This window comes from Lepidochelys olivacea (genome assembly GCF_965140295.1).
Source record: "Lepidochelys olivacea isolate rLepOli2 genome assembly, chromosome: 1".
Taxonomy (NCBI): domain Eukaryota; kingdom Metazoa; phylum Chordata; order Testudines; family Cheloniidae; genus Lepidochelys; species Lepidochelys olivacea.
The window spans coordinates 47383415-47411369 of NC_140411.1; the positions used below are offsets into that span (position 1 = coordinate 47383415).

Below are 27955 nucleotides of genomic sequence, written 5' to 3' on the forward strand. Positions count from 1 at the left end.
CCACTCATAAATGATACGTCCATCCAAAACGTATGCCAATAAGGTGCACAGATACTAAGGTGATAAGGGCCATGTAAGTAGCTGGATGGATAGATAAATAAATAAAACCTTCATAACATACCACACTACACGGTCATGTATTAATTCTCGCTAAATCATATATTATCATATATTGCATAGCCAAACACTCCAAAGTTAGTAAATGCCAGAATTAAGGTTTCCTGTGTAACCTTAATTTGGCCCTCTTGTACATATGCACTGTGATTTAGCTTTTAATTACATGATTACATACTATTTTTTTCCACAGGAGCCCTGCGTCGTTCAGTGCACAATGCTCATTTAATGAGCAGTTATTCAATAGTTTGTTTTCTCCTCATTGTTCAATTTGTGGCCCCCATGCCTTATTTACTGCTCATTATTCAATCCTGGTCCAAAGACAGAATCACTCATTTCCTCATGGGCTTTTCTCTGGCACGCGTCACTATAATATTTGAGTGCTTCACAAACTTGAATTAATTTTCACAAGTCCCCTGGATAAGGGGGTGGTATTATCCCCACTTCACACATGGGGAACTGAGGCAGTGAGAGTTTAAGGTTTAAAGTAGCCAGTAATGTTGGGTGCCCAATTTGAGATGTTGAGGAGATGATTTATCAGAGTACTTAGCATTACATAGCACTGTCTATGTCCAAAATACAATTCACGTTGACTTCATCACAGCTGCAAGCACTCAGCACTTCTGCAGATCATACAGCAGGATCTCATTAGGCACCCAGAAAATGAGGAACACACAATTAGTGGCCACCTGGGAAAAGTTTAGTTTAAGTGACTTGACTAGCATCACATAGAAATTTTGTGGTAGAGGAAAGGACAGAATCCATTTCTCTCAGGCATTGTTCAACTGCGTTCACCATGAGACCATCCCTTCTCTTTCTGAAACCCTCTGCCTCATTCCCGACAGACCTTCTAACTTCTGCAGCAAATGAAGCAGGGGTCTTACAAACAAGAGTCTCCTTCACTACAAATTCCTGAGTCATCCTCATCCCACCCCATGAGGCAGGAGTCCTGTCGGAAAAACTAGTATGTGATCATGTAATTGAAGACTGTATCATAATGCATAATACACACAAGGGGGCTGAATTAAGGTTGCACAAATAGCCTGAACTCTGGCATTTCCTAACTTCTAAGTGCTCTTAGTGTCCTTTTAACTTAGTTTGTGTGTGTGTGTAATTCCCAGCTTTTAGAAAAACAAACTGAAAAACAGTAGTTCTGTCTTGTGGCATCATATTGACAGCCCCATGGTTTCATCAGCAGGGTTGGAGCTTTGAGCCACATAGCACAGCCATCTGACACTTGAGCTAAGAGAGTAGCTCACAGCAGTAGTAGGTTGTAATCCTCTATGTGGACCAGTGGACCAGTATTAGAGGAGATGAGACACACTCTTTCTCAGAAGGCTTCACAGCTATTTGCTGACAGCAGATGAATGGAGAGACTCGGGGATCTTTTGTTCCATTCCAGTCTCTGGAGGGGAGCATGCTCTAGTGGAAACAGACTCTTTTGCTCCAACCTGTCCCTGCCCTGTTTCTTTCCCAACTCTTGCTCTTTGTCCCAATCCCATTTTCCTTGCCTACATAGTCCCAGTCTCCACTCCTCAGACTTCTTATCCCAGTCTCCTTGCCTAGCAAGTCCTAGTCTTGCTACTCCAGACTCTCCATTCCCAGTCTCCTTGCCCAGCCTTTCCCAGTTCCCCCTACACCCCAGTCTCCTTGCCCAGACAGTATACGTTCCCCACTACCAATTCTTCATCCAGTTGGTCTTTCTCCTCCCTCTGGCCTCCATACATGCTCCCCCCCTGCCCATAGAATCATAGAATATCAGGGTTGGAAGGGACCTCAGGAGGTCATCTAGTCCAACCCCGTGCTCAAAGCAGGACCAATCCCCAATTTTTGCCCCAGATCCCAAATGGCCCCCTCAAGGATTGAACTCAGAACCCTGGGTTTAGCAAGCCAATGCTCAAACCACTGAGCTATCCCTCCCCACATTTGCCATCCCCACTGGCTCTCAGTCCAAATTTTCCTTCCTGAGATCCTTGTCCAATCTCAGAGTTCCTCTCCCCAACCACCCAGGGCCTTGTCCCAATCTCTTTGCCCAGCCAGTCCTAGTTCTTCCCACACACCCTGGCTCTCTGTCTCTCCTCCTTCCTCACCTCCTTCCCCACACCCCGCTGGTTCTCAGTCTTAGTTTCTGCTCCAGTTCGCAGTCCCAATCTCCTTGCCCTGCCAGACTTTCAGTCCCAGTTTCCCTCTTCCCTGACAGCAGATGAATGAAGGCCTGCCAGCCTTCAACTCCAGTTTCTGCCCTCACCCCCAGTACCCTGTCTCCTCTCCATTTGAATCAGGCAGCTTTCTCCTCCACATTATCATGGGAACACCAAAAGGCACAGCCCTCACAAGAAACCCCTCATCTCTGCCATATTTCAGGTCCCTGCCTCAAAGCATGAGGGAGTCAGAGCTTTTGAAAGAAAAGGTTGCCAGGATTTTTTAACATGGGCAAAACAAGTTATTTCCCCAAGCCTCATTCTTGGAAACAGCTGAACTGTTTTGGCTGAAATGTTCAAAAACAAATTCATCCTGTGGCAAACACGTGGAATGAAAAATTTCAGGCCAAACAGTTGAAGTTTGGCAGTTATATGCAACTGAAAACAGGGTCTTATAATGGGAAGTGTCAGGTAACACACACACACACACAGGGATAGATTAATGCACCATTTCTTACTTTATTTTTATTGCAGGTCACCCACATATTGCCTTTGCAATGAGTTGTTGCTCCAGTTAAGGATAACTGCCAGTATTAGCATTGCATGAAATATAGCCCTAATTTTAGCTGGGAGCACTCATAACTGATGTTTCTTAAGAACTGAATGGATCAGTTTATATGAAGAATCTAAAAATAATCTGAGTTATTACACTGTAGAAAATCAATGAGAAAGTCCAATGTGAGAATGAAAACTTTGGGTGTGGGAATTGAATCACTTGAACAGTTATTTGATGATTAAGTATTATTGCTTACATCATTGACTTATTCCATTATACCACTCAAGTTTCTCAATGTCTGTTTAGAGAGGTTTCAGCGGAAATGTTACTAAAACACTGTCACAACCATGGTTTCTCTGTGTCACTAAATGAATAATGTCGCACACCCTTCCTGTGTTCTTTTACCCATGCAAAAGGGGGAGGGGGGAGGGGGGGAAGGGCGGGAAGGGCTAAACTTAATAATAAACTAGAGGTTGCATTTATATTTCCATACAGACAACAAACCAACTCACTGAAACAAAAAGCCAAACCAATGAGAACCATGACCTGATATGGCTCTAATGCTCTATTTACACACAACGTGGACAGAATTGGCAACTCTTCCTTAGGCAAGACCCAAACACTTACCTTGATTACCAAAAATAAACCTTTGAACATGCCTTGTTCATCTCTTGCCTTAATTACTGTAACTGTCTTTGGCCTCCCCTGTCTCAGTTTTCCTCTCTCCCTCTATCCAAAATAACTATCCTTTCAAGTTGCTCTAATCATGTTTGTTGTTCCATCCCTCAGTCCCTTCACCAGTTTCCTCTGTCATTTCACATCAGTTTTAAGATCCTTGTTCTCAGGTGCCCAGCTCCATCCCAGCTCACTCCTCAGCTCTTTCCTCCTTGCTCCATCCCATCCAACTTTCCACCCTGTCCTTTAAGTGCTGCCTTTGTCTACTTCTCACACTGAGCTTCATGCCTTTTATGCTTGGAAATAGGAATATGGATGTATCAATACAGAAGGTATTCAGAAGTTCTCTGAGAGTTTTTTTTAAAGTAACAGCTGACATTGTGATGAAATGTCATATCCAGTCTGCTTAGTTCTGTGAATGGGCTCAACATTCCTCCCAATCAGGAAGCTTTTGTCTCAACTGTCTCCACTTTGACTTTGCTTTGGAACACAATGAATGAATTTTTTAACTAGATATGTCAGTGATTCTAATCCTACACAAGTTGACTGCAAAGACAGCAAAACCACAATCTCTCCTGGCAATAAAAATGTCTGACTACTCTATGTCAGCCACGTATGTAGAAATCAGGCAACGTAAGACTTGGCAAGAAACTATGCCAAGGGCCAGAGAGCACATTTAGAAGAGCTATCTGTCCTCAGCCAAACAGGGCCCGAAGACCTGGGAAAAGCAACTCTTCAGAGGCAAGGAGAACTTACACTGACCTAGCTGGAGCTAACCACCACATTTCAAGAAAAGATTATTTGTGCTTCAGATGGCTCATAAAAATTACAGAAGCCTCCTTATCAGCTCCCTTTTTGCTATCAGCGTTATAGCTAAAATGCATGAAAAAGTTTGGCAGTAACTCATAACTCTGGTGACTTCTAAATGCTATTCTTTTAGTGCAGACACGTGGCCACAAAGCAACCCCACACAGTCCATTCTGGGATTAACAGCACGTTGGATAGATAAGGAGAACAACTGTGTTTCATTGTAAAACTTTCAATAATACACACACACAGGAACCATCATTTCAGATGCACTTCTGGGCATGCTTCAAAAAATGGCTGATTGCCAAAGACTTCAAACAAACTCTGCAATCCCGCAGCGAGGATCCATTATTAGCATCTTCCTCCAGGGAGGAACTTATTTGCCGTGGGCTGGAAGTTGGCCTGACATTTAAGCCCCTCCCCTTCCACTGTCTCCAAAAAGCACAACACACAAACAGATTAGGTCTGGCTATTGCACAGCTGATTCAATGTGTGGTGGCCAGGTAGGACCACTTTCAGCATGGCTAGATGCCTGCTGGAACATAATTGGGTTCTCACTGTCTTTTGTTCATCGTATCCCCACGTGGAACAGCTTCCCTCTTCCTGTGCCCCAAATGACTTCCTTTTCCTCTTTCAAAACCCTCCTTAAACCATGTTTTTCATGTAATCTTCCAATTCTAGCCTCTCCCATCTTTGCCTCGATCCTTAATCATTTGCACAGTCCCTGGCTGAATTGGACTAAAAGTCCCACAGGGCCAGTAACCATTCTTATATGTACAGTGCCACGAACACCTTTGGGAACATATAAATAATACAGTAGTGGTGGAAGTCACGATTCCCAGGCCTGATTCTCAGTTATACTAATCCCCATTTATATTGTTCTGACAGTGGACAGGGGTCTTAAAGTGGGTGTAGCTGTAATTCATGCACTGTAAGGCCCTTTTACACAGCCACAGCAGAGTAAAGGGAACTAAGGGTATGTCTACACTGCATTTTATAACCTGTGGCAGCAAGTCGCAGAGCCCAGGTCTACATGGGCTCATGCTATGGTGCTATAAACCAGCTGTGTAGGCGTTTGGACTCAAGCTGGAGCTCAGGCTCTGAAGCTCAGTATGGGTGGTGGCACAACACATATGCTGCTGATTTTAGTGTGGTAGTATGAGCCTGAATCCATAGACCCGGACTCTGAGACTCGCCACTGTGGGATTTACAACACAGCGTAGACGTAGCCTTAGTGTAACTGAGAATGAGGGCCCCTGTGTATGTCACCTGAAGTTTTATGAAGCCCTTCACAAATATTGGGAATTAAAGGCACTAGGACAGTGGTTCTCAACTGCGGTCCACCGCTCGTTCAGGAAAAGCCCCTGGCTGGCCAGGCCGGTTTGTTTACCTGCCGCGTCCTCAGGTTCAGCCAATCACAGCTCCCACTCGCCACGGTTTGCCGCTCCAGGCCAATGGGGGCTGCGGGAAGGGCGGCCAGCACATCCCTTGGCCCGCGCCGCTTCCCGCAGCCCCCATTAGCCTGGAGCGGCAAACTGCGGCCAGTGGGAGCCACGTTTGGCCAAACTTCCGGATGTGGCAGGTAAACAAACCGGCCCAGCCTGCCAGGGGCTTTCCCTGAACAAGCGGTGGACCACAGTTGAGAACCACTGCACTAGGATAAGGTTTTACTTCTTTGTAATACTATCTGCCATTATTGCCACAAGTCAAACTAGACTGTAAGACCAGATACAGTGCTTAGCTTTTCTAGTGGCAAACTATGTTAATAGATTTTAAGGACAGAAGGAACCACTGTGATCACAGGTCTCATCTCCTGCATAATACAAGCCCCAGAACCGCACTGAGTGATTCCTGCATGTAGCTCAATAACTTGTGACTGAACTAGAACATCTTTTAGAAAGAAATCCAGTCTTTATTTAGACTTCAAATGATGGAGAATTTACCACATCCCTTGGTAAGCTGTTCCAACGATTAATTACCCCGATCTTAAAAACTGGAGCCTTACTTTCCATTTGAATTTGTCTAGCTTCAACTTTCACCTATTGGATCATACTATGCCTTTGACTGCTAGATTAAAAAGCCATCCCACCATCAGCTCAAGACATATCCTAAATGTCTCATCTATACTTTAAAAGCATTTAACCCTTTAAGTCTCTCACTGTATGGCAAGTTTTTCAGACCCATAGTCATTCTTGTCGCTCTTCTCTGAATCCTCTCCAATTTTTCAACACCTTTTAAAAATGTCTACAGCAGTATTCCTATAAATTAGTATTCCAGCTGTGATGAGAGCAGAGTGTGCTATACTCTTATCAAAAATAAGAGAAATTGCACAATGGCATGAAATGGAGTAAATATCACATGAAATTTTGGTACAAACCTAAGCAAAGTGTAACTTTAGATTACGCTTGTAAAGTTATTGGTCCCATTGGTGCTCTATGTTCTCACTGGTCTTTTGACACTTTCATGTCTTCGTCACATTCCCAGACAGCATCAAAGTGAAAATGTAAATGTTCACACAGAAAATGAACTGTGAGTTGTAATTATAAGTTGCCCCTTCATGCTTATGTTCAGTTCTGACAAAGCCTATAGGCCCAGGGCTACCAACAGTTATTCTCATCCATAGTCCCAAAGCCTTTCATAGGACTAGGCACAGAAGGAAGTACCTTTTTGCAGCACCAGGCCCTATATCTGTAAATAAAAACCAAACTCTGTGTGTGTCCGAGAGAGAGAAAGAGAGAGAGATGCATGTACGCAGTCCTTCAAATTTAAAACATTTACAATACCATGGCATTCAGTTATTCAGTGTTAGCTCAATGATCTCTTAAAATACATCCCCAGATAGTGCCTTAGCATCGTAGTGATATGTTTGACTCCTCCAACCATACCTTATTCTTTCCCTCTATCATTGCCATGTGTTGAGTGATGCTCTGGATTCTGTTCCCTGTGCTGCTGCCACTTTTCAAGATGAAAGGTCCCTCGGTGTTAGAGCAAACTTCATACCTATGGACAGGAGCAATCAAATGCTTCTCTTAGCAAAATGAGTGTGGAATGAACAGTTGATTCTGAAGAACAAGTCGCTGTCCTAACCACCTGCTGCTCCTAAGGGACATCAATGGGAGCTGTAAGGGCTCTGATAAGCTGGCCAATTACATCTATGCTTCTTGATATCATTGGCAAACATGGGCTGGAGGCTGAAGTTCAGATCCAGATCCAAACTTCCCCCAAGAGCGAAAGTTCTTTTGACTCTGTGTTCTTGTTTGACCCACAATAGAGTTGGGCTTCAGGCATGAAATTCAGCTATAAACCAGAATCTGAACTGAATCAAAATTTGGGACTGTTTGGGCCCAGTATTCTGATTCCAGTGTTCCAAAGTTTGAAGCCCACCGTTCTGGTTCAGCCTTAGCTTTAATTATTATTTATATTATTGTAAGACTTAAAATGCTGACAAAGTTTAAAAACTTCTGAGGTCAATTTTTTAAAAATGATTCCGATGCAATTTCTTTATGTGCAGGTTCTTTTGGTTATCACAAAAAATATGTCACAAGCTCTGATTTTCTTTGTTTCAACAGATTATCTTCCACGTTATCTTTCAATTTACAAATGGTAAAATATCTACTGCTGTGACTTCCAGTTTACTAGACAGGCAATAAAACTACAACCAAATAATCTTGCAAATTAAACAAAATAAAAAGTTCTATCTAACTGCCAAAGGGTTTCAAAAAAATTTTTTAAAAGCTGAATTAAAATCATACTACATTAATGCCTTACACTACAAATCATCTTTTAATCAGAACATGCAGATGTGGCATGGTGGAACTAATTTGTTTTCCAAAACTTAATTTGGTACATATGGAAATAAACACTTGGGAATGTTTGTTACATTCTGTCCATCTCATATGTTTTCTCAGGACATCTAATTATAGTTTTAACTAACACGTTCAATCCCAATTTAAAAGGGAGAGATTGCCCCTTCATTTGTGTAAAAGGTCTTTCAAGTTTGATATGTTCTTCAAACACACCAAAGTTTTTAAATATAATACATTTAATGCTCATCAGCAAATTGGATTCATATGTACATCAGGCTGTTTGGAGAAGTCACCTTTAAAACCACTTGGTTGTGCACTGACAGCTACAGTACTACTAAACTGATCAAAGAATCAAATAACTCTACATTTTGCTTGCTTCCTTTTTTGTTTTTGTATCACTGTAGATGGTTTACACCATACAATAATTTTAAAATGCTTTGCATTACATCAAGAGTAATATCACCTTAACTATCGTTATGTTAACTAATTGAACAACCTTTCAAAATGATGATTCATTAACTAATTTGGACATCATTACAGATGTGTGGCTTTCTGCCCCAAGAATTCCTTATGATGCAGGGATGGCTCAGCCATCTTACAGTGAAGGGTCATGCTCCTTCATGTGGAGGGTGGGGGAAGCGATGGAGAGGACTGGGATGGCAGGTATGCACTCTGGGTACAATCCACAAAACAACTCAGGGGCCTAAATGCCAGTGTTAGGTGCCTAAGTCCCCACTGCGACACAAAACCGCTGCTTGGCTGCTGCCTAACCCTGTAGATCATTTCGAAACTTATTTGGCTCCTAATTTTCTGCTGTAAAAGTTCCCTAGGAACCTAAGTTTTAGGCCCTGGGGCATATGCACTGCTGCCCCACTCTAGGTGTCCGGACACCTGTCTTGTACCCAACCCCAGAGCGATTCACAAACCAGGGGAAGATAGACATTCAGCTGCCTAAGTCACATGCGGTGTTTGATCTAGCAGGCAGCCTCTGAGCATGCCTACCAGCTCAGGGCCCATTCAAAATCTGGCTGGATGAGGCCAGGAGGTATTAGTGTACACTTCATCATGATTAGTCCAATGGCTAGAGCACTCACCTGGGATGCTGGAGACCTAGGCTCAATTCTTCCTTTTTCCAGAGGGGGAGAAAAGAATTGAAGTGGGGGAGGCCATCTCCCACCTCCTAGGTGCGTACTTTGACCATCAGGCTAGAGTCATTCTCTCTCTTGCTGGCTTAATGACTATTTAAGAATTCATCCACAGTGGAACAGTCATTGGGGCAGAGTGTGAGAGAGTGTTTGTGAGGATCCACCTGCGTGGTGAAAGACCCCAGGGCCAGAAGCCCTGCTCCAATGATTTGTTCAGTAGTTATCCACAGTGCAACAGCTTCAACAGGAGAGATTGAGACAGCCCCACATCAGTACATGCCATAGCCTGGTGGTTAGCACACCCTTCTGGAGCCCCCCCTCCCGTAGCAGAGAAGGAGGAACTGAACCCAGCTCTCCCACATCCCAGGTGAGTGCTCTAACAACTGGGTACAAGTTATAAGGTGGTACCACCACCTCCTCCTCAAACCATTTTGTGGGGAGCAAGGCAGGCACAGAGTTAATTCATGCAAGAAGTGACTTAGGCTCCTAAGCTAGCTGCCATTGGGTGGCTGGTTCTTGTTCAAAGGTCACTAGCAGAGCGAGGCACCTCCCTGCAACCCAGACTTAGGGCTGGTCTATGCTACAGACCTATATTGGTATAACTACATTGCTCGGGTGTGAAAAATCCATAGTTATTCTGACCTAACGCCGCATGTAGACAGCGCTATGTTGGCGGGAGAGCTTGTCCCAGTAACTTAGCTGCCGCCTCTTGGGAGGGTGGATTAACTGCACCGATGGGAGAACTCTTGCACAGAGTTGCCCTTAAGCTCCTATCTCAGAGAGAGGGGCAGGGCTCAGCACACACTCCTCTGGTCAGCATTTCCCATTGGCTAGCTTAGGCAGCTCACCCCAGCAGGCTGGCTTTGTGGATCTCAGTCTAAGGCACCTGTCTCCCCCACCCTTCATTGTATAAAGAGCCTAGGTGCCTAACTTAGCCCTGGTCTACACTGGGGGGGGGGGAGAGTCAATCTAAGTTACGCAACTTCAGCTGCGTGAATAACGTAGCTGAAGTCAACGTACTTAGATCGACTTACCGCGGTGTCTCCACTGCAGTGAGACGACTGCCGCCGCTACCCCATCAACTCTGTCTGCGCCTCTCGCAGCGCTGGGGTACAGGAGTCAACGGGAGAGTGCTTGGGGGTCGATAATCGCGTCTAGACTAGATGCGATAAATCGATCCCCGCCCGCCGATCCAGCGGGTAGTGAAGACACACCCTTATAGCTTTGTGAATAGCAGTGTTGTTCCTGTGATTTTCTAGGCACTAAGAAGTTTGGTGCTGTGATACTCAGCGTTGCAACACCTACGTCCCTTCACATGTCCTGCCCTATCTACCCAAATATTTCTCTCATGCTTTCCATATGCTGTTTCAAAAATCAGTTTCTGTGAGCACACTCGTGGAGGCCTGAGTAAGTGGATAGGATATAACTTTAAGATGATTTTATCAACTCATTCAAGAGCACGCAAGGACAAAAATAGGGTTTAGAGAGGTTCAAATAAAGTTAGCCCCCGTCCACTTTGCCTGCACCACTCTTCAACAAATACAGTGTTTTTAACAGCGTGTTTGAAAAACAGGAAACTAAATTGGAGGAAACTGTAATATAGATGGGGCCAATAATGCTTCCATATCGCTGTGATTTGCAGTGACCTCTAGACTGTCTGTACACAAATGACTATTCATCTAGTCTCTTGTAGTTGGGGTAGGGGAGGGATCTTATCACTATCAGGTGAGGCATCATGATCTCAGTTCAACTGTTTTTCTTGTCCCTCAGGTGTTTCTTTGTCAGATTTTTGCCCTTTGAAGCAGGTGAAATTGTAGTCTTGCCTCACTGAATACATTGACGTCTCTTTGCTGCAGTGTTGAAAGTCTGGTCTCTTTTTGATAAAAGTACTTGTTGAAAAATAATTTGGCAAGGGAAGGTGGGAAGGGTTAGAAGAAAAGGGCTTCACAATCAGAATTAGGCTGTGCATCGGCTATGCCAGAGATCTCATAAATCCCTTATAGGTCTGCAGCCTCTGAACCTAGTTGAAATTATTCTCTGTAAGAGAATAATTTACAGGGGAGTATGTATGATTAGACTGTAAACTCTTTGAGACAGAGACTATCTCTGTTATATGTCTGTATGATGCCCAGCATAATAATAATAATAAATAAGAAAAACATTGGATGGAATTTTCCCCAGGGATGTACATATGTGGCTTCGATGGACTTTGCGTGTTGTATTATATTCACACTGCTGACTATAAAGTAATGCAATTATAATGGAAAATCAAATTCATTAGTACCAGTTAGCAACATTTTGAATGACTTCTTTTAATTCTGTTCTCAAACCATTAAATATATCTATGCAGAACGAGAACGGTTTTCAGTGTCCTGACCTTGTTAGCCAGTTCAGTACCTAATCTTTCCCCCCACCCTGTTATTTCTGAGTGAGCCACATAGTCTCATTGTTTAACCCAGCAGAACTGGCTAGAGCTGTGCAATAGGTAAAGGAGAGTAATTAAAAACATGCCTCCTACTTTGGTTTATAAGGGCACATATCTTGTAACAGAAAGGGAAAAGTCTGAGCTGGATTTAAATATAAGCCCTGAGCCAAGTTTGTGTTTATGTAATGATGTTTGAAAAGGTACAAACAAGAATGGAGCTATACAAATCCATTCTGGCTGGGACTGAAAAATCATAATCATCTTCCAATTATTTCAACTGATGCCTCAATGTGGGTCTCCTCGTATAACTTCATCTGTGCATTTTTGTCTGTGTTGTTGTTTGCCAATCTCTTCAAATTATTCACTATGTAAAATAGGTGGGGTGCTCCGGTTTGTAACCAAAAAGTGAATTGCTGTGGGGAAATCCCATAAATCTTTGGGAATCAGGGACTGAAATGATTATTTTTACCTGGAACTCTCTGGAGTTAGGGGGACTCCAGTTGAGCTGAGTTTAGTTTCCTTGCACACCCAGGAGGGTTTACACCAGAATTGGAGTCAGACCAATGGAAAGCACACAGCAATTCACAAACAAGTTAGAGCTGTGCCAGCATGCTCATAAGTAATGCGGTCAGTCTCCCCAGCCTTACACCTGCCTTCGCACAGATCCTTTCATGCCCTTTTGTGCTGGTTTCATGTATACACATGTAGGTAAGTGTATATATCAGGGCTCAATCAGACCCCAGTGTTCACACTAAGTGGTAAGGAGATTCCTGTGGGGTTAAAGGTTAGGAATCCTTCCCCCCGTGACTGGAGGGATAAGGGTCCATTGTGCCAGGCACTGTACAAACACAAAGAGACAGTCCAGGCCCCAAACAGCTTCCAGTCTAAGCAGGACTGACAAAAGGTGGAAGAAAGGAAGCACTATCATCCCCATTTTACAGATGGGGAACTGAGGCACAGAGACATTAATGGTGAAATCCTGGCCCCACTGAAGTCAGTGGCAAAAATCCCATTGATATCAATGGGGACAGAATTCCACCCCAAGGGAATTGCCCTAGGTCACACAGGGAATCTGACCAACCTGGGACCGAATACAGAGCGCTTAAGTTCCAGGCCAATGTCTTAGCTACAAGATCTGGTAAATTGTGTCTCTTGAATTCCGTTTTCTCTTCCCCTAATTAAGATGTGTGCATGCGTGTGTGTATACAAACACACACGCTTTAGCCCTGTTGTGTCAAGTGCTTGAGAAATAGGCTATTCATTTGTAAAACCAGAAGCCATTAATTCTATTTTGGATTTTCAGAGGAAAATGCCGAAGGGGGAATGAAGGGTCAAAGCTGTTAATCTGACACTCCCTATTCTCAGGAAGCTCAAAGCACATGCATCGTAGTTACAGTCAGAAAACAAAAAACTTCCCGCCTTTTAAAGAAGGGACTTAAGACCATGGACAAACTTAACTCCCTGGTTTTCAGTTTTATGAATTTACATGCTTGTGAGGGTTTTTGTTTGGTTGGTTGTGGGAGTTTTTTGGAACCCGAAGTTCAACTTTAAATGCCATTTGTGGAATTGGCCACATACCAGCACTTCAGAAGTAATTTGGGGGAGGGGCGTGAGCCTGACTCTTAAGAATACATCAAGCTCTTAAGGAAGTAGAGTGTGCCATGTTTGAAGATGCAAAGATAATCACAGTGCTGGGAACCGTCTTGTGTAGAGGAGGAAGCCAAACAACAAGAGGAAAGCAGCATATGCTTCTGATTTCGCACAGGAAGCTCACAGCACCTCCTGCCAAAGCAAGATAAGAAAACTCCCATGGCCTATTCTGGACAAGGCCACTGTTATCAACCTTAGCTTCACGCTGTCCTCACTCTACTCCACAGCCCTCTCCCTTTCCTAATGAGTTTCAGAACTCTTACCTCTATTTGCATACCACATGCCAAGCATAATAGTGTGGTATATTTATAACTATTGATGGGGAAAAGTTTCCAGGGTGAGAGTGTACTACATGTCATTTTGGCTTATTCCACTGAAGTCAAAACACAAACCAGTTTCATTCTAGAGCCTAATAGGTATAAACACCAATATTAAAATAAAAATAGTCATGTTACCAGTATTGATGGTTTACATTGATTTGCGAGGGCTTCGGCAAAGGATTTTTCTAGTTATTCTCTGGGTGTACTGAACTTCCTGTACTACAGATGGACCTGAACCAAAACTCTGGAACCCAGCATGCCCCAACCTGGAACAAGATCTGAAAGTTGCAGCTCAGATAATATAGTGATGTGTTCCACTATAAGAACCTGGATCTCTGTATTATATTAGGAAAGAGGGTGGCAACTTCTGTATTCACATTATTTGAATTCCTCATTCCCAAACCTACCAGTGAGATCCTGGGAGCCTACCAAAGCTGTCCCAGACTTAAAATCTCATTCTGTCCTCAAAAGAGTATTCCATTCTCAGCAAATCCATAGGTATTGTAAAGAAATATTGAGATCTTAAGAACAACTGACACCTTGTCCATAAAAAGAAAAGGAGGACTTGTGGCACCTTAGAGACTAACAAATTTATTTGAGCATAAGCTTTCGTGAGCTACAGCTCACTTCATCGGATGCATGCATCTTGTCCATAGTTCATCTTATTCAAGGTGTCTCTCATATTTATTAACTGAGTTTTAATGGTTTTCGGGCACTGTCAATAAACAACTACTTCTGTGAAGCTAGAGTGATGAGACTGAATTGGGAGACAGCATAGGTACTAAGAGCAAGAGAAAGCCACACAGCCATTGGGGTTAATAACTTTTAACACTGGTTAAAAAAAATAAAACCAAATCATATCACCTTTCTCAGCGTCTATCATGTTTATACTAAAGAATTGTCTTCATCAGAGTTTGGGCAAACTTACGGCCAAGAGATGAAGTGTTTTGCATCATTCAAGATATGATCATGACAATACTGACTTAAAGATACAGGATCCGGAAAACCTAAGCTCTAGAATTGTGAAGAACATAGGGAAACTAGTTTCCCCTTTGGTTACCAAAAACACAGATTACATGAGACTATGCTTATCTGCACATTGGGGTTCTACAACAAAAGCCGTCTGTGCTGTTGTGTAATCCATAGCACAAAGCACAAAGTAATCACACATTGTTAGGAATCCTGAATCATTTTCAGTCAGAAAACAAAGGGGCTTAAGAGTAGCAAGGAGCAAGGAGATGTTGTAAAATGTCTTCTATGGGAGTGGGGAAGAATATTTGCTGGTACCTTGCCAATGTGTTTGAATTTAATTGGCTGCCAGAGTTATAATGTGTTCACCTGTTGAAGAGACAAGGTATAAATGTTCCTTTGCTACTGCAGGTGCTGTGTCAAAAGTAATCAGTGATAGGGTGAAATACCTGCCCTATTGACATCAATAGGGCCGAGATTTCACCCAGGATGGCCAGACTACCATATTAAAGGAATAAATAAATAGCAATATGCTTTTGGAGCACATTTTCAGTAAGTGTTAGGACATGGCTACATTTTTACAAATTGTTTCTCTTTTTTAAAAGTGTCTTTGTATTTTAGTGCTTATGTAAGAGGGCTGGACTGAAAGCCTGGTACATGAAATCCTCCGTTTATTCACAGTGACAGGTACAGCATGACAGCAGCAGTCCAAGCTTCCCCGCACTGACTCCTCAATGTGCCTCACACCTGACCTGGAGATAAGAAGGTAGGTCATTCTTCACTCTTGCTGGTCCTTGGCCTCTCTGCTGTGACTGTCACAGGTGCCAGCCAGGGCCAGCTGAGGTGGTGGTATTTGTGATGTCAATGCCTGCCCACTGGAAGCTGATCAGACATCACAAGCTCACGTCAGATTTGACACCTACCAGCTTGCAGATGGCAACCAACTGCTGGTCTCTACCAGCCAGCACCACTCACTGGAGTCGGTCAAGCCCCCCTCTGCATGGGAGACCTCTGGCCAAAGACCCTATAAGCCATGCTGAATAGTTATCCCTTAATGAGCAGCAGGGGAGCAAGGGACTGCTCAGTGACCACTCCCTTGGACTCTGCCACTTGTGTGTAGGATGAAGACAAAAGTTTCTTTTCAATCTCTCTGCTCAGGTCACAGGAGGAGAGGGACCAGTGTATGTTCTTTGTGAGCACCCATGTGTCCCAGGTCCCATGCTTTAACTCTGGCTCCCATTCTCCTGGCATAGATCCGGGTTACTCCGTATGTACACTAAAAAGCAAGTGACAGAAAGCATGACCCCACAGGGCTTTCCTAACATGCAGCCATGGACTTAGGGTAAAGCTGGCTGGGAATTACAGGAGTCTTTCTTATTATTAACCGTGTGTAGCTGGACTATACAATCCGTTCTCTTTCCATGGTCACAGTTTCAAGCACTACAACTTGTCCTGAACTATTTGCTGGGGCTGCTACTGGGGACTGGTTGTTCTGAATTTTCTCAAACAAAACATTATCATCCTAAGAGCTCCCAGTATGATCAGGAAATTTGTCTGGGGCATGGAATGAAAAGAAAAGTCAGATGTGTCAGAAGCCAGGAATGACATTCCCACTCAACTGAATTGTCCATATTCTTCTCACGACCGTCATAAACCCCTTAGTCATCCGACTTTTTTTTTCCTGGCTATCATATCCATGAGAGATACATTAATCGATATAATTAAGTGTCCTACAATAGTAGATCATGAAGATGACTTGGCAAATGGTTGCTGAAAGAATGAGTTCTCTTCCAATTGCTTTACAGCTTGTGAGACCAGTGGCCCACCAGGAAAGTGACAGTGCTTGAAAGCAAACGTGCATCAATTTTTCTGGTCATTAAGGCAACATGGGATTATTATACCTTGGTTTTTGTTATTGGCTAATTGCATTTTGCTTCTTGACACTCTGCTTCCTGCTGCACACTGCTCAGCAGTTCTTACAAACTCAGAATAAGATTTTGTTTCAGCCAATCCTTCCTTCCTTCCTTCCTGGTCCTCCACCTCCTTTCCTCCCTCTGCTAGATGCTAATCACTCAGATCTCCTGTACAGTCACTGGGACTCAGCCTCTCACTTTCCCTCTCTGACTCTGAGAAAGGGCCAATTCCCCTACCTTTCCTATAGCTGAGATGAGCATTGGCTGGAGCTACGGAGATGTTGCTCAAAGCATAACAATGGAGCTAACAGCTGAAACGTCTTTACTTACTGTTGCAACAGAGATTGGTTTTAACATTTCATTTAGTGGAGGAGGAAAGGACATGCTCAAGTATCAGGACTTCTGAGAAGTCAGAAGGCTAAAGGGAAGGACCATAAAGGTAATAGGACCAAATTGGGCAATCTGACTCCCTTTTTTTCTCAATTCTCAAATCTCTGATTTGGAAACACAGCCCAAGCTCAGGGTTTCCAAGAGAACACAGGCAGATGTTCTTCAGTGCCTGCTACGCTAGTCTATTTTCTCTACTCAAACAGAACGTTCTGCTCAGTCAAGAATGCAGTCAAAAGACCCCACTTAGATCCTGATGCAGAGCCCTGTATCTGCATCCTTCCAGGACCCAGATCATCATGAAATCTCCATCCTCACAAAAAAACCGTTATACAGGACCAAGCTTATTGCTGTCCAGGAAGAGGAGAGCCTCTTCCTCCTACACTACACTTCTCCAGATTATCTGGCATGGCACAGTTGTCTCACCTCCACCCAAATAACCTATGGGTTACTTGTATTATCACTAAACAGAGCTGCCATTCAGGGCAATGTTGACTCAAGGTTTAAGAAGGATACTGGAATTCCTCTCCCGTGTTCCAGTGGTGCTGGTTGGAGATACCTGGCTCTAGACAGCAATTCCCTCCCTGTACTGCTCACCAGACAATGTCAATTCCATTCGCCAGAGAACAGCTGAGCGGTAGTGGAGACAAAGAGCCACTGCTAAACTGAGTTGCTGCCAGTGCCCTGCCGGGTGGTCCGCCCTCAGCACGGCTTTGGGTAGAGGACTTAGGGCAACTCTGAGTCAATTGTGGCACTGGATGTAGGAAGAGGGCAAAAGCCATCCCCAAGGAGAGGCACAAAAAAGGAGGAGAATGAGACTGAACAGAGGGAGATATTTAGAGGGGAGAAGGAAAATGTTAATTAGAGGAAAGACAGGGAAAAGGGTGAGGAAAAAATACCGACAGACATAGCAGTTTACTTTTATTCTATGTGAAGGGGGAGAGGGAATAAAAACAAAGGAGTAAGAATGTTAACACTATATTTTGAGAAAGGTTTGCTTAATATAATGAAATATAATGATAAATACATTAATAATTATATTTAAGCACAGATACAGTCTGATCCTGCAACCACTTATGCAAATGGCAAAGCTTCCATTGACTTCAGCAGTGCAGGAGTCGAGCATACGTTACGAGTCCTACTGGTTTTAAAGTTTCTGTGTGTTCCAGAGTTAGTATCTATCTCTAACTTGGGGAATCCTCTTCGGTGTGGCCGAGCATTTTCAACTGGTTGAACTTTCAAAAGGGCTGTTTGTTCAAAGTATTATTTGCACAATATCCAAATGCATTTTCATTATGGTTTAATAACAGTCAGTAACAGTCCTCTGGGATATCTGGGACATTGTTGTATTTTTTTTTTTGTGTGTTTTAAACCAGCGTGGTTTGATTCATCTCTAATTAAAAAAAAAAAAGACCTTGGCAACATCTTGTATCTTGTGCTTAAGCATTCTTTTATTAGACTTGCGAAACTCTGATTAAGAGCTATTTTAAATCTAGTACTGCTGAAATTTGAACGATCAAAATTTGGTTCATTTAAGGCACATAATGAATCCTTTGATAGCATTTACAATATGCACAGTAGATTCATCAGAAATAATTGTTTGCCACATTTACTGTATCATTACAAGAAGGACAGACAATGGCAAACTATCCCAAGCCTTGATATATAAAAACAAGCAAATCTGTGTTTGACAAATACATCAGGTCTTATTCTCAGGGCATTTTATAGGTAAAATATTTGAAAGGATTATTTTGCAAGATGAACATAAAGGACCAGGGGCACTTTTCTAGTAATTTCCACAGGACAGAAGTGGCTGCTCATTAGTGAACATCAATTTTTGGCTCACAATGGAAGCCTACAGTATAGGATGACCTGCTTTAGTTGCTCATTTGTTCAGTGTGAAGCAATGCTGAAAATATTTCAGTTGGGAGGCTCCTTCTCATTCTCTTTACTTGATTTAAAATTCTTTAATGGGAATTTCAGTTCTCTGCCCATGCTACGTGCAAACCGACACATCATAGCATGTATGCGTGCACGTTTTTAAAAAGATGAGTGAAGAATGTAGACCAGGAGTCTCATTTATACTTAGATCTCTTTACACATCTTTGCCAATGTAAAGGTGCATTTAAGTGGGGAAAAATATATATACACCTGCTCTAAGCCTACTTTAGGCTACCAGAATAACGTAAAGGCTCCTTTGTGTAAATGAGAATCAGACCCATAGAGTCCATCAGCCAGATCCTCAGCTGATGTAAAATTAGACCAGCTGAGGATCTGGCCACGTGTCAAATTAAACAAAGGCATTCTTGAACTACCTGTTGATTTAATGGTATCCGACCTACTTTTGCCATCTCTTCCTCCCTTCCTGAAAATAGAAGGTGGCACAGGGAACAGCATACAACACAGACACTGTGGACAAGCTAATGGGCATCCATGGTTGCAGACAGCCACAATTAAATTTGGGTGCTTCAGTACATTTCTAATTAAGTCCAATTAACATTTGTTCTTTACTTGTTAATTTTACATACCTCACCAATGTTCCAACCCTAGTTTCCTCCAGTCATCTATCCAAGCACATCCTAATGACTCTGCCCTTCAACCCTTTATTAGTATACCCACATAAGCAATGTACAAATGCAATTAGACTGTCTCTGCACACAGGGCCTGCTTCCAGTCCCATTGAAGTTGGTGGGAGTTTGGCCACTTATTTCCACGAGGGCAGGATCAGGCCTTCTATACCTAGGCTGTTCTCAATGCAAACTCTAAGCTTCTGCCTGGGTGTGAGCTGCTCACATCTCTTTGTCTCTGGAAGGTGCCCATCACTGTGGTGTAGGAGGGCCACCTATGTAGAAATGAGCTCAAAGCTCATTTAGAAGGTGATCACTCTCACCTTCAGGGGATGCTTTGGAAGAGAGGTTGCCAGGTGAATCTTTATATAGAAAAGGGCCATTGCAAAGTGCAGATAGGATTCATGTTCAGATATTGAAGACTCTTGGGGTGTTCTGATCCAGGGTTTTAGTTCAGGCCAATTTCCAACTAAACTAACCTGTCTTGTCCTTAATCTGTTTTTTCTGTAGCACTGATGTTCTTTTCTGCAGTTTGGTGCTGAGTACCTTGAATTCTCTGATTGCTTTCTGACAAAGACTACCTTTTAAAATGGCTATAATAACTGAATAGGGTCAATCCGCTCCTCTGCCATCCATTAACCCAGATCATCCCATCTACTGGCAATCACACATGGCCCTCCTTTGTTGCACCTGAGCGTTCTTATTTTCATCAAAGAGCCCTAGCTTTTCCTGCCCACAGTCTCAACAGTACTGAATATGCTGGGAATCCCACGTGGATGATTTCTATGGGCAGGCACAAGACTCTCAATCCTTTATTACTGCATTTTCCCAAAGTGCACGGGAAAGAATGTATGCTTAGGGCTTATGAGGGTGTTCTCTCAGTACAGCCTACAGCTATCTGTCTCAATTCCTGCAAGTGAGGGAAGTCCCAGATCTGGGACTTTTAGGGCCCCTTTTATGCTGCTCTGGCCCTTTTACCTGGTGTAAAGGGCCAAAGCAGGGATGAGAATTTCACTCAGAGGGCCTAAACCTTTTACTTATTCTGTATTAAATCAGCAGTAACTCCATTGAACACAATGGACCTACAACCAGGCTAAAAGTGGTGTAAGAGAGGAGAATCAGGCCCCAACTTTCCCAGTGCCTAATATTTTGTAGATACCTCCAAAATAGTAACCAGCATTCAAAGAAAACAAAACTCATTCAACATAATAATGTTGCTGTGTTTGCAGAGTTGCTCTCTGGGGAGCTGGCATAGGTTATTCACTTGGTATTCAGTTTGTTTGAGCCTAAACATAATGGAAGGGTAGGGGGAGAGGGAGCTAAACCATCCAAGATAACATTCCAGTGCTGTGTGTGTTTACAGGTTCAGACAGGTCAAATCAATTGAAACTCAGTCAGAACATGATGAGGATATCTCTTCAACTGTCCACGGTCAATGTGGAACTGTCCAGAGACAGAAACGCCCAAAGAATAACACCATGTCAGTGCTCAGGAAACCAGTGATTGTGCTGAACAATATCAATATCCCACTGTGCCTTCCTTGGCAACCTCTGCCCAGATAAATGTAAGACAAACACAAATCTGCAGGGCACATTGCAGGATCAGTCATTTTGAGCAGGTGTTCCACACTGAGACGCTAACCTCTAAAGCTTCAAGGCATGACTCCCATTGATTTGAATGAGCGTCCCACAGCAAACACTTCTGCACACCACTGCTTATGGCACCTGTTTAATTCCACCCAGAATGAGACTTGTGGAGAAGAAGGGCCAGAAGCTCAGCTGAGGTAAATCAGCCTGGCTCCACTGAAGCCATGGACCTTTGGCCCTGAATCTGACAGAGGAGATTCAGACGCTAGATAAAATGAGACTAGAGGTGACAACTCAGGTTTGGTATAAATATGCTGGGGAAGATGATTTGTACTGTTGGGACTGCTCTGCCTTTTCCGACCTACACTGAATAACTGTTGGGGATTCTCCCCAATACATCTGATGCTGGGATGAAACACGTAGATGTATATGAGCAGTGGCTGATCTAGCTATGGGATATTAACACACATTCATTACTTTAGTTGGAGTGAGTTGAGGCTGGAGAAAGGTTTTCCAGAGAAAATCAACATTTTAAAACAACATGCTTTTCTCATTCGTTTTTATTATTCTATTTCCCTCTGTTTTTAGTCTCATTTTGTTCTCTCCATTGATTTGCATTCTCTCTGGGCCCATTAGTTTTGGGTGAGCTTCAAAAACAACCTTTTCTCTTATCCCCAGATGGGTCTTTCCTTGTCCTTATATGACTAGTGTTTTGGGAGGGACAAAATCCCACCAGAAATTTGAAAAATATATAGGAACAAGTTCCTTAGTAGTAAATGAGTTAATCTGAGCAAAGTAGGGGAAAAACAGGGACATTTTAATTACATTATTTGTCCCCCTCGATTCCATAAAGACAAACTTGTTGAGCAATGTTAGAACAATTTTTAAAAATCCCATTCTTTAATTTGCCATCAGGAAACTATGGAAACAGGCTTAAATGTAGCCATCCTGCTGGTACTAGCCCACATAATTGACAAAGGTGAGTTACTTAAGTTCATTGCATGATTAATCACATAGTATCAATGTATCTGCATGATCTTAAAACAATACACAGAATCCAAGGACTATACTGCAATATGTTTTAAATTTCAACTATAGAAATACTGAGGGAATAAAGATTTAAAGAAACAGCCACATTTTCAAGTGGTTTCCATTTTTGTACCTTTATGCCCCAATCCTGCAAAAATGTAAGCATGTGTTTAATGTCATGCATTGTGAGTAGTTCCACTGATTTCAATGGCATTACTCCCATTGGGTAAAGTTAATCATATGCAGAAATCTTTGCAGAAACTGGGCTCAGACTATAAGCTCTTTGAGAGAGGGACTGTTTTATTATTATATGTGTGGAGGATGCTACCAAAATGGGGTCCTGATCCCTGATTGGAGCTATAGTAACCGCTGTAGTACAAATAATTGTGGGTTTATCAAGTGGAGTGTGCAAATCTTCACATTGTGCATATAAACAGGCACTGGCTGATCTAACTACACAAAGCTGACACTAATAGAGGTCTTGGGTACCTAAAGTGAGGCAGTTAAATCCAGAGAAGGGGAACACCCGCAGCTCCCATGGACTTCACTAGGAGAGATACCAGTGGTCAGCATCTTTGAAAATGAGGCCAATTTTATGTAGATGGCAAACTCTGGAGCTCCATACCTAACTTTATACATCTGAAGTCTGAAAATTTTAGCTTTAATTTTTCTGTGCCGCAGTTTCCAAACTAAATATAGTAATGCTGACCTACCTCACAGAGAGGTTTTGACTAGGGCTGTCCATTAGTTGTAGTTAACTCACATGATTAACTCAAAAAAATTAATCATGATTAAAAAAATTAATCACGATTAATCGCAGTTTTAATTGCACTGTTAAACAAGAGAATACCAATTGAAATTTATGAAATATTTTGGATGTTTTTCTACATTTTCATATATATTGTATTCTGTGTTGTAATTTAAATCAAAGTGTACATTATTTTGATTACAAATATTTGCACTGTAAAATGATAAACAAAAGAAATAGTATTTTTCAATTCACCTCATACAAGTACTGTAGAGCAATCTGTTTGTGGTGAAAGTGCAACTTACAGATGTAGATTTTTTTTTGGTTACATGACTTCACTCAAATACAAAACAATGTAAAACTTCAGAGCCTATGAGTCCACTCAGTCCTACTTCTTGTTCAGCCAATCGCTAAGACAAACACGTTTGTTTACATTTATAGGAGACAATGCTGCCCTCTTCTTATTTACAATGTTACCAGCAAGTGAGAACAGCCATTTGCATGGCACTTTTGTCGCTGGAATTGCAAGTTATTTATTTGCTAGATATGCTAAACAGTTGTATGCCCTTTTATGCTTCAGCCACCATTCCAGAGGACATGCTTCCATGCTGATGATGCTCATTAAAAAATAATGCATTAATTAAATTTGTGATTGAACTCCTTGGGGGACAATTGTATGTCCCCTGCTCTGTTTTACCCACATTCTGCCATATATTTCATGTTATAGCAGTCTCAGATGATGACCCAACACATGTTGTTCGTTTTAAGAACACTTTCACTGCAGATTTGACAAAACGCAAAGAAGGTACCAATGTGAGATTTCTAAAGATAGCTAAAGCACTCTAGCCAAGGTTTAAGAATTTGAAGTGTCTTCCAAAATCTGAGAGGGACAAGATGTGAAGCATGCTTTCAGAAGTCTTAAAAGAGCAACACTCTGATGCAGAAACTACAGAACCCGAACCACCAAAAAAGAAAATCAACCTTCTGCTGGTGGTATCTGACTCAGATAATGAAAATGAACATGCATTGGTCTGCACTGCTTTGGATTGTTATCGAGCGTAACCTGTCATCAGCATGGACACACGTCCTCTGGAATGGTAGTTGAAGCACAAAGGGACATATGAATCTTCAGTGCATCTGGCACGTAAATATCTTGCGATACTGGCAACAATAGTGCCATGCGAACACCTGTTCTCACTTTCAGGTAACATTTTAAACAAGTAGTGGACAGTATTATCTCCTGCAAATGTAAACACACTTGTTTGTCTGAGCGATAGGCTGAACAAGAAGTAGGACTGAGTGGACTTGCAGGCTCTACAATTTTACATTGTTTTATTTTTGAATGCAGTTTTTTTGCACATAATTCTACATCTGTAAGTTCAACTTTAATGATAAAGAGATTGCACTACAGTATTTGTATTAGGCGAATTAAAAAAATACTATTTTTTTTGTTTTTACAGTGCAAATACTTGTAATCAGAAATAAATATAAAGTGAGCACTGTACACTTTGTATTCTGTGTTGTAATTGAAATCGATATATTTGAAAATGTAGAAAACATCAAAAACTATTTAAATAAATGGTATTCTATTATGGTTTAACAGTGTGATTAATCACGATTAATTTTTTTAATCGCTTGACAACCCTAGTTTTGACAACTGAATGTTTAGTGTTTTGTCATGTGCTATATACATCCTAAAACTCACCAGGAATGCATATTCGATCCTCCACTGACAGGATATAACAATCTCCAGAATCCCAGCCTTTCTGGACAATTGTCCCTTGCAATGTCAGCTGGGATTCTCATGCTGCAGAAGGGAAAGTGCGGAGAACAGGACCTCAAAATTCCATGCACACACTTTACATAAACTATTATTATTTTATCTCACTTGTATTTTGGTAGGACCTACAATGTGCTATGCACTGTCTAAACACAGAGTATGACATATGGCCTGCCCAAAAGAGCTCACAATTTGAGAAGACAAGCAAAAGTCATAGAGCAGGAAGAGGGATAAAACTTACAATCAACACTGCTTCCCTCCCTTCCAAACATCAATAATCCCCAAAGGGCTCTTGGCCTAGCAATTAACACCTAGCTACTTTTTTAATAGATAGCACACCTAAGTGGGTCTGAAAGGCCTGAAAAGAGGAAAGGGTCATGGTCTTATGGATCAGCTCAAGGAGAGTGCCCATGTGTTAGGGAGCAGCATAGGAAAGACACTAAGGACAAAATTCAGGAAAGCATCTCTTTTCAAGAAAGTACTGAAGCACATGCATAATTTTAAGCACAGCCTTAAGTCCCAGTGAAAGTCAGTGGGATATAACACATGCTTCAGTGCATTCCTTAACTGGGGCCTGTCACAAGCTGGCTGGCCCTTAAAGGTTCAGCCTGTGACAGTTCAATTACCCACCCGACTCCCAGACCCCATACAGAGCTCATCCTGAACAGCTGGAGATGAGGTGGCTCAACTTAGTTATCAGACCCCCGCTGGCGGAAAGCTAGGGATACGCATGAAGAGTTGGGTGAGTCTAGCTGGGGAGAGGAGCTGGATTGTTCCTCCTCTCTGAGAAGCAGCCCTGAAAGCTGGCTGAGAAAGCAGAGAAAAGGAGGCAGGAACCCTGAGGAGCAGCATCCTGTCTGAACCCCTGAGTGGGAGGAGGAATGTGCCAGCCCCTGGGCAGTGGGTTGTTGGAGGCCCAGGAGCTGGGACTAGGCATGGCCCACACATGAGCAAGAGGCAGCCTGCTGAGCAGTGGGGCTGAAGATTCAATTGTTTTGAGTATTTCTGTTGGACTGTGATACAGGACTCTGTGGCCCTGGAAGGGGTAGGACTTTATATAGTGGTCTGGCCAAAGACCCAGGTGGCCAAAGGACAGTGGGAGAAACTGAGGCAAAAGTTGCTGCAATGCTAGAGCAAGCCAGGAGGGGGGTGTTGGGGCAGCAACTTTGCCACAGGACCAAGGACTTGTGGAAGATGCAGACAATCAGGATGTCGCTGGCATCACTTGTGATGTACCGGGAATGGGAGGCAACACACTAAAAGCTCAGTTTGGAGCTATTTTATGTGCCCCACAGAGGGCAGTAAAGGGACATAATCTACTTCCTTACTCCCCTGTACAGGCTACCTGCATTGCTAGTCTTTGTGCAAGTAGGGTGACCAGATGTCCCTATTTTATAGGGACAGTCCCGATATTTGGGGCATTTTCTTCTATAGGCACCTACTACCCCCCACAACCCTGTCCCGATTTTTCACACTTGCTGTCTGGTCACCCTACATGCAAGGGAGAGAGCAGTGGCCACGGGGCCACTAATCACTCTCCTGGGCAGGCGGGTAGGGAGTGGGTGAAGACTTGGCTCTGCCTCTCCAATGTACCAGACAGTGCAACTGAGCTGGCACAGAGAGGGAAGTAAGCTGTGCCAGGTTACTTCCTCCTTGGAGCAAGGGGCCCCCAATTATTTAGGTATCTATGTCTTTTCCTGACGACTAACTTTCACCCAGTATTTCAAAGGACATAAATAATATGTGAAGTATTAAAAATGGAGCATCTATATTTTTTATTTGTTATGAGGGCTGCAAGGAGGAAAGGGGAGTATTAAAAGAGAATCGCAACAACGGTTTTGAAAGCACATTTGAAACAGATCTGGAGACAAACTTGCAATAGAGCCCATGACTGATATTTAATGTGTTGCTTTTATCCTTTGATCACATGTTAAAGCTCATTTCTTCTCATCTCATTAACTGAGGCTTCAGGGGTTAGAAATGATTAAGTTTTATTTCTCATTATATGATCTACTATATAGTAGTGCAGTCCTGTGTTTGTGAAGAGAGAGAGATGTTGCGCAGACATAGGACATCACTCTGATTCCCAAGCAAGAAGAACCAACTCTTGTATCAATTCCACCCTATATTTCACATAAAAATATGAAAAAATGATAAACTTTCAGGTCAAATTAAAAGGATCCAATGTCGTAGTCTATATGGCTTTCACCAGGGACTCCTCAGTGAAAAAGCCATTGTAATTTCTTTAAACCTATGCCTTACCTACAAGTAAAAAGATCAAATTTAATTACAGTTTTGAAACTGGTACTTCTAATGGAACAAATATAGGAAATACTGTTGGTGAAATGGAGAACTGCAACTTTTCCTTACTAAAGCACATGTAGAGATTTCTGGTGCCACCTATTGGTGAGAATAGTACAGCAGATGATTCTCATTTGCATATCTTAAAGAAGGGTACAATCAGGGATGAAAGTAAAGCGGAACTCTTACCAGTACGGAGGCCAGCTCTGCGCCCCCCCCAAGGGGCGGGGCCTTGGACAGAAGGGGCGGGGTTGAGGGTCAGCGTCCCCCAGCCAGCCTATCCGCACTGCTTGGCCTGTACCGCCCGGGGCTCCAGCAGCGATCTAAAGGGCCTGAAGCTCCAGCTGCTGCGGCTGCCAGAGCCCCAGGCCCTTTTAAATAGCCGGCCCCGGGGCAGCTGCTCCTTTTGCCCCCCCACCACTGGCAGCCTGACGGGGGGGGGGGCGCTAAAGGAGCAATGACATTAGGGCACTGCCACGGCAGCGCTTTAAGCAGGGTCCTTTGCTGAGTGTTTTAAAGTCAGCTGTACGGATCGGGACCAGTGGCCACTTTTTACCAGGACACCGTACTAGCCCATACCGCCTTACTTTCACCCCTGGGTATGATGGGAAAATTAAGGTGTGATCCTACAAGGTGCTGAGCACTCTGGCCATGAGCCACCAAAGCACTTAAGCATATGCTTAATTTGAAACATAGGTTGTCTTACTGAAGTCTGTAGGATTATTCATGTACTTCAAGTTAAGCATATGCGTACGGGCTTTGGTAATTGGCAGTAACTGCTCAGCATCTTGCAGGTTGCACCCTTCATTAGTAGTTATTATTCTATTGTTTGTGTCAAGGATTTTTAGTTAAGAATCTGTTTGACTTTATGAGTTAGGCCACGTTTTGGCAAAACGAGTCAGTGTTCAAACTAGTCATAAAAGAAACCAAAGCTAGAGAAGGAGGTTTGAATACAAAAGATTTGCTGAACTTCAATATCACGTGAGTCTTTATGATGGTGTTACGTTTTACACTACTAACATACAACGAGGTAAGA

General features: G+C 42.8%; 1 protein-coding gene across 1 annotated transcript in view; it reads right to left on the bottom strand.

Annotated features, from left to right (window-relative positions):
* The window catches only part of FLT1 (fms related receptor tyrosine kinase 1), a 138497-nt gene that overhangs the window by 61694 nt on the left and 48848 nt on the right, over window positions 1–27955 (bottom strand). Inside the window, exon 11 of the mRNA XM_084639523.1 lies at window positions 7179–7293. Within this exon, the coding sequence (XP_084495649.1) occupies window positions 7179–7293 (115 nt within the window). The remainder of the gene's footprint in view (window positions 1–7178; window positions 7294–27955) is intronic.